Source organism: Dreissena polymorpha, chromosome 13, assembly GCF_020536995.1.
Source record: "Dreissena polymorpha isolate Duluth1 chromosome 13, UMN_Dpol_1.0, whole genome shotgun sequence".
NCBI lineage: Eukaryota > Metazoa > Mollusca > Bivalvia > Myida > Dreissenidae > Dreissena > Dreissena polymorpha.
The window spans coordinates 37,259,043-37,265,945 of NC_068367.1; the positions used below are offsets into that span (position 1 = coordinate 37,259,043).

The 6,903-nt window shown below is 36.8% G+C and overlaps 1 protein-coding gene across 1 annotated transcript; it reads right to left on the reverse strand.

The window, feature by feature from the left end:
• Positions 1–3,229: 3,229 nt before the first annotated feature.
• LOC127854593 (coiled-coil domain-containing protein 177-like) lies at positions 3,230–6,325 on the reverse strand. Its single transcript, XM_052389655.1, has 4 exons — positions 6,159–6,325; positions 4,188–4,302; positions 3,605–3,766; positions 3,230–3,246 (listed from the first exon to the last, which is right to left on the reverse strand). The coding sequence occupies exons 1-4, from the start codon at positions 6,288–6,290 to the stop codon at positions 3,230–3,232; spliced, it is 426 nt and encodes a 141-aa protein (XP_052245615.1). The 5' UTR covers positions 6,291–6,325.
• Between the last annotated feature and the right edge of the window lie 578 nt (positions 6,326–6,903).

Here is a 6,903-nt window from a genome sequence, read left to right on the forward strand (position 1 = left end):
TAGGCAATTTTTCCCAATCCAAAGGGACTGGGCCGCATTCCCAAAATGGTGACAAAAAACACTGCACTGGCTAATATGGAAAAACAATTTCAGTTCATACTGGACGTTTATTACAAAAAGATGTCCTTTAAACAATAAATTCCATAAAAGCCCAAAGTGTTGTCCCTGATTAGCCTGTGCTGTGACAGCACTTTATGCGCATGCATTAAGCCCCGTTTTCCCAGAGAGAGGTTCAGTTTTGTTTGAAAAAAGAAACACAGCACTGCATACCTTGTAGCCCTGGCCTCCTTCCTTGACAAGAGTTCTGATCGTAACTTCATGCTCTCGTTGTGTAGGTCTTTCACCCTGCCAGCAAAAACAAAGAAATAACTAGGATTGTTACTTGTACTTGTTATAAGTTTTGTATTTTTTCCCCAGTGTACGTGTCCCTTGTGTTAAATATTGGAAAAGTGGAATTCAATAAACAATAGCACCGCATAACGGGTGCCACGCTTGGCTGTGAAAGCTTGTCAGAATTTTTATTTTTATTTAGAGGTCCCAGTGACCTTGACCTTTGACCTAGTACCCAAAAATGGGTGTGGCGTGTAGAACTCATCAAAGTGCATCTACATATGAAGTTTCAAAGTTGTAGGTGGAAGGACTTTGATTTTAGAGCCAATGTAAAGGTTTTAGCACGACGCCTACGTCGGACGACACGACGAGCTGGCTATGACAATACCTCCGGTTTTCTCCCGAAAACAGCCGAGCTAAAAATGTGAAAAAATATTTCTTATTATGAAAGGAGAAAAACCATCCATTATCAATTAGACACTTGTAACTTATGATTTTATTGGATTTAACCTTAATTTATACTCTAGTATGCATACATTTAATGAATGTGACTATAACCCTCAAGTAAACATAAATTTTTTACCCACTTAAACATAAGTGATTTACGGCAAAAAATAGTTAAAACAAGAGCACCGCATAATGGGTGCCAAAGCTCGGCTGCGGGTGCAGTTTTGAATAAATGAAAGTTTGTCAGATTTTATTTTTTTTAGGTGACAGTGACCTTGACCTTTGACCTTGTGACCCAAATATGGGTGTGGTGTGTAGAACTCATCAAGCTGCAGCTACATATGAAGTTTCAATGTTGTAGGTGGAAGCACTTTGATTTTAGAAGCAATGTTCAAAACCTTAACAAAATGTTAAGGTTTTAGAATATTTTTTTTTAAGGTCACAGTGACCTTGACCTTTGACCTAGTGACCCAAAAATGGGTGTGGTGTGTATAACTCATCAAGGTGCAGCTACATGTACATATGAAGTTTCAATGTTGTAGGTGGAAGCACTTTTATTTAAGAAGCAATGTTCAAAACCTTAACAAAATGTTAAGGTTTTAGCGGACGACGACAGACAAGACGAGCTGGCTATGACAATACCTCAGGTTTTATCCGAAAACAGCAGAGCTAAAAAATACTTTTTTTTGTTTTGGTGATGGGTGCCAATTAGAACCAAGTTAATTGGAAAATGTCACACGGGATCCAGCTTACTTACATCAATGTGCTTTTTGGATTTTTTTTAACTTATCCCATTTTTGTTTTCACTCTGGGCTTACTTTGCCATTGCCAAATTAGCAAATGGCTACAAATAATTAAGCTTTCCAATGACCTGGATTAAATGATTGTGCAATAAAACAAGAGCACCGCATAACGGGTGCCACGATCGGCTGCGAAAGCTTGTCAGATTTTTTTTTTTTTAGAGGTCACAGTGACCTTGACCTTTGACCTTGTGACCTAAAAATGGGTGTGGCGTGTAGAACTCATCAAGAAGCATCTACATATGAAGTTTCAAAGTTGTAGGTGGAAGCATTTTGATTTTAGAGCCTATGTTAAAGTTTTATATTTGAGGTCACAAAGACCTTGACCTTTGACCTAGTGACCCAAAAATGGGTGGGGGGTGTAGAACTCATCAAGAAGGATCTACATATAAAGTTTCAAATTTGTAGGTGGAAGCACTTTGATTTTAGAGCCTATGCTAAAGTTTTATATTAGAGGTCACAGTGACCTTGACCTTGTGACCTAAAAATGGGTGTGGCGTGTAGAAATCATCAAGGTGCATCTACATATGAAGTTTCAAAGTTGTAGGTGGAAGCACTTTGACTTTAGAGCCTATGTTAAAGTTTTATATTAGAGGTCACAGTCACCTTGACCTTTGACCTAGTGACCCAAAAATGGGTGTGGCTTGTAGAACTCATTAAGGTGCATCTACATGTGAAGTTTCAAAGTTGTAGGTGGAAGCACTTTGATTTTAGAGCCAATGTTAAGGTTTTAGCACGAGGCATACAGCGGACGGCTAACGGCGGACGACGAGCTGGCTATGACAACATCTCGGGTTTTCTCCGAAAACAGCCGAGCTAAAAATGGCGACCAAAAAAAAATCCGTCTTTTTGGCTTCAAAAAATTGCATGCCAGCTAAACATGGGGGCATGCTATACAAGGAAATTCGGTGATCAATTTGGCCAAAGAAATATCTTTTTTAACAAAAATAAGTAGAAATTTGCCAGAACGGGTAAAAAACAGCTGCATACCGCTGATTGATCTCGTCATTGGTAATGCGATCATGGCCCACAGATGTGGCCCATGCGGTTCTCTGCCTCTGAAGACTACCACTTCCCAGGTTCTCAGCTGAAATGGGAACCAGGAGCTGTCACTGCTGTTCTTAGAACTCTTTCAGGTATTTACATTGAAGCAGAATCCTGCTTTTCAAAGCAAGCATTTTGTAATGTTCTTACTTTTCTCACTTTTGACTCCTTCAAACTTTTGCTTTGCATCATTTATATGCATATGTAACAAAGAAGCTACTCTTAAATATATTTTCTATCAAACAAATTTGTGTTATTTGCATAGATAGTATTGCATTTAAGTGTATACAAAACAACATATTAAGGGTATAACAAATACATGTACGCAGTAATTAAATAACTCTTGACTTCAGAATTTTGACCAATGAAAATTTCATTTGACCCCAAAACTTTTCAAGAACAGGGGTCATTTGACTACTGATTTTCTAAATCTATTGATATCCCTGCACTTTTATGGAGTCCAGTGAAGACGGGATGAAAATCTTTTAACTGATCTGACTAAAAAGGATATTTTTCGAAAACTGAAATATTTTTCGAAAACTGAAAGACCATAGCTTAACAAATCTTGAGTAAGTCTTATTATCAAAATAGACCTAGATTTTATGCCCTTAATCAGATTCATTAACTGTTATGTGAAAATAGCAGAAACAAACAGTGGCATTGATACCACTGGACTTTCATACAGACTGTTTGATACACGTACAACTATATGCCTTATATTTCTTGTTTTCAGAATCAATAGATTGATAAAATAAGAAATACATAGATATCTCTAACAATCTACTTGAAGATGACTACGGATAAAGAATTACAAAGACAGATAGCGTTTACAGTTGAGCTAGCTAGCTAGCTATTTAAATTTATTCACAAAGCTACTCAGTAAGTACACAATGTAGTTGATTATCAGCCTTAAAGTACATCAGGCACAATCTAAAAGTATTTTTAAGTATTAATAAAGCACACACAAGCATCAAGTGTTTTACCAGATTGCGATCTTTTAGATGCCAGTTTCGACCTACGGGTCTGAGTTTTGGGGACCGCAGATGGTGTTTTCTTGGACTTAGTCACCGTTGGTTTCCCAGAAGTTGTGCCCTTTTCTCCTTCCATTATTCTGATCCTTTCCTCTCGACAAAGAGCCAGTTTTCCTGTAAAGGTTGATGCCTCTTAAGCAAACTGTGTCCTTAATTTTCGAAGAGTTTACTTATTTAATACTTTTTATAAAGAGATGCACATAAAGAGATGCATATTTAAGCACATCTACATTGTTATAAAACTATAAGACATAACAATGACATAAGAAAACAGATTTATTAAAATGAAACAAATCTTCCTTTTCAGAATGCTCCATGAAATAGTAATAAGAATTAAGCTATCCCTGATAATTACTAGGATCAAAAAATTTAATTTATCGTTTCCATTCAAATGACAACCACATTACCAGATGAAAAAGTCAGTAATTTAATTTTCAATATTTGACAAAATCTCCAAGAAATTAATCAGAAATCAGTCACTAAAGCTTGCCTACTTTCTCAATTAATCCGTAATCAGTCACTAAAGCTTGCCTACTTTCTCTATTATGCTCATGCTCATCATAAATGTTGTAGATTGTCCTTAAAGGGACGTCTTGGGGCAATAATTCTTCCTGGAACTCTGCAAGGGGTTTGTACAGCAAATCTACAGGCTGAAAAAAACACAACACATTATAACCAGGGCTTACTCTGCCATTTGACAAATTGGCAAATGGTTACAAATGTCCAATTTGGCTAAAAAAATCCTAATGACTACCTTTTTTCCAATATAAATAACCATAAAATAACCAAAATAAGAAGAAATTTTCTAAAGCAAGTAAACTTTGGCTAAAGGTAATTTTAGCCAGGGGAAGCCCTGGATAATAGTGTTAGTTTGATGTTAAACCTGATTTCAGTTCAATCTAGTCAATAAAACCATTTAAATTTATTTACCCTACAGGGCTTTTCACCCTTATATAACAGGAACCGAAATTCGGCCCCTTCCCAATCGAAAATATGGTCATTTTTCCCCAAAATTGATAGAGGAATTTCCCAAATAAAAAATTTTTTTTTTTTTTTTTTTTTTTTTTACTTAGACATATCGGGCATCTCCCAAATTGAAAGCAATGAGCTCTAATATGATAAAGAATGCACCAAAATGTGTCTTTTAATACTTCTGCACAATGAAAAGACCCCGTTTCAAAAACTTTTAAAAACACGGTCTTCCCAAAATGAGCGGTTATCGCGCATGAAATTCCCAGTTTGAAAGGAACCTGGCCTCTTCTCAATTTCCTGATGAAAAGACCTGCCCTAGTACATTTAGTGATTATCAAATTTAAGAACGTAACCAGTACGCCTTTAACTGGGGGGAAGGGGCTTCTTCAATCAGACTGATTGGCCTATATGAATGAATATTGATTCTGTATGCAGTAGCCAATTTTGACTTCGGGGGAATTCATGGTTAATTTCAGAAAATTGTCTCAAGTTTTTATTAAAAGCTTGTTAAGCATTCAGACTACCAATAATTGAATTGACCTGCAGATCCTTAAATCTACCTGCCCCGTGCAAACAGGCAACCACTAATTTGTATCCTTGTATTGAAAGAACAAGCTTGGGCAATACAGAACAGTGTTTCAATTTTAGTTTTTCATCCTGTATAAATTTACCAGTGTGTGTGTTTTTTACATATGTAGGAAAAACTGGGAAGAGCCCTTCGGATGGGAAATACAGACATAAGTGGAATTATTTATTAAAGACAAAAGTGGAATGCCTCATTTAAAGACAAAAGGGGAATGGTATTTGTGTTGCTATGCATGAATACCTGCTTATATGTTATCAAACATTAATCAAATAGTTTGCTAAAAATACATGTACTTAATTATATTACGCTTAAAATTGTTTAAACAAGACTATTGCCAAGCAATTAAAGTCCCCTACCTACCTACAATATTTGTAGTCTATTTGTTGCCATAGAAACCAGAATTCTTGACTTAAGAACAAAATGAAATGGCGTGCAAAATCTCCATATTGCCATCTATCCATATTTTTCATGAAAAAATATGAAGAACATTTAGAGTTATCGCAGGATCCACCATTTTCAGTAATATTTCTAGTCTATTTGTTGCCATAGCAACAAGAATTATTGATGTAGGAACAAAATGAAATGAAGTGCATAATCTCCATATTGCCATATGTCCATGTTTCCAGTTTCATGAAAAAATATGAAGAACTTTTAAAGCCATTGCAGGATCCAGAAAAGTGTGACAGACAGACACATAGAGCGCAAACCATAAGTCCCTCTCCGGTTTCACCGGTAGGGAACTAATAAATATAGCTGGGACATAAACAAAATTATATAATTGTTTGTCCTAATTTAGTTGAATTTTTCCAAATAAACTTTAATTGAGAGGGTATTTGTTTTAGGAGATAAATATATATACTCTTTGAGCAAGGGATGTGGGGCCAAATTTTGGTCCCAAATAAGCTAAAAAAAATCACTGTTTTAAAGTTTCTAAAAACAAAAATATACCTTCACTCCGAGTCTAGAACACGCTTCTAGTGACCGAGGGCTGGTCAAAACATATTTGCCTTCTTCAAATTGTGGGTCCTCAAAGTTCATGAGGTCGATACAGGGCATGGCATCGTCAGTTTCTTGAGTCATCTTGAAATGCTGGCTTGGTTGTCTGGATGGGCTCAATAAACAAGAAGTATTCAGATCACAACCTAAAAAAATTGTTTTGTGCACTAAAGCAAGATAATAACAAGAGCACCGCCTTGCGGGTGCAGACCGCTCATCTATTTTCTTTTTAAAGGTGAAGGGACTCTCATTTTCAATCACAAAGGAGGGAGGGGTGGAGTGAAGAGGGGTGCATTGTGTGGGGGTATGGACATTTATTACATTATGTTCCAAAAATGCAAAAAAAAGGAAAAAAATAATTCGGGGGGTGGGTGGGGGGGTGGTGGGGGGGTAGGGGGGTGGGGGGGGTGGGGGTGGGGATTCTTGGGTGCGATGGTTGGAGGGTATTTCAAACATAAAATAATAAAAATAAATATTTGTGTTTTTTAACCGTTTCAAAAAAAAAAATTGGGGGGGGGGGGGTGAGGTGGGGGGGTATAGTGTGAGGGTGTGGTGGTAATTTGTGAGATCTTAAAAAAAAAAAAAAAAAAAAAAAAAAATTAGGGGAGGGGGAATCGGGTGGGGGGTGGGGGAGGGGGGGGTGGGGGAGGATTCTTGGGTGCGATGGTTGGACGGTATTTCAAACATAAAATAATCA

Bases quoted from the DNA above. Each gene is read 5' to 3' on its own strand.
- LOC127854593 (XM_052389655.1), bottom strand. From the start codon at position 6,290: ATGACTCAAGAAACTGACGATGCCATGCCCTGTATCGACCTCATGAAC. The intron at 4,303-6,158 runs GTATATTTTTGT...TGTTTTTTTCAG, and splicing joins GTTCTAGACTCGGAGTGAAG to CCTGTAGATTTGCTGTACAA. The intron at 3,767-4,187 runs GTAGGCAAGCTT...CAACCTTTACAG, and splicing joins GCATGAGCATAATAGAGAAA to GAAAACTGGCTCTTTGTCGA.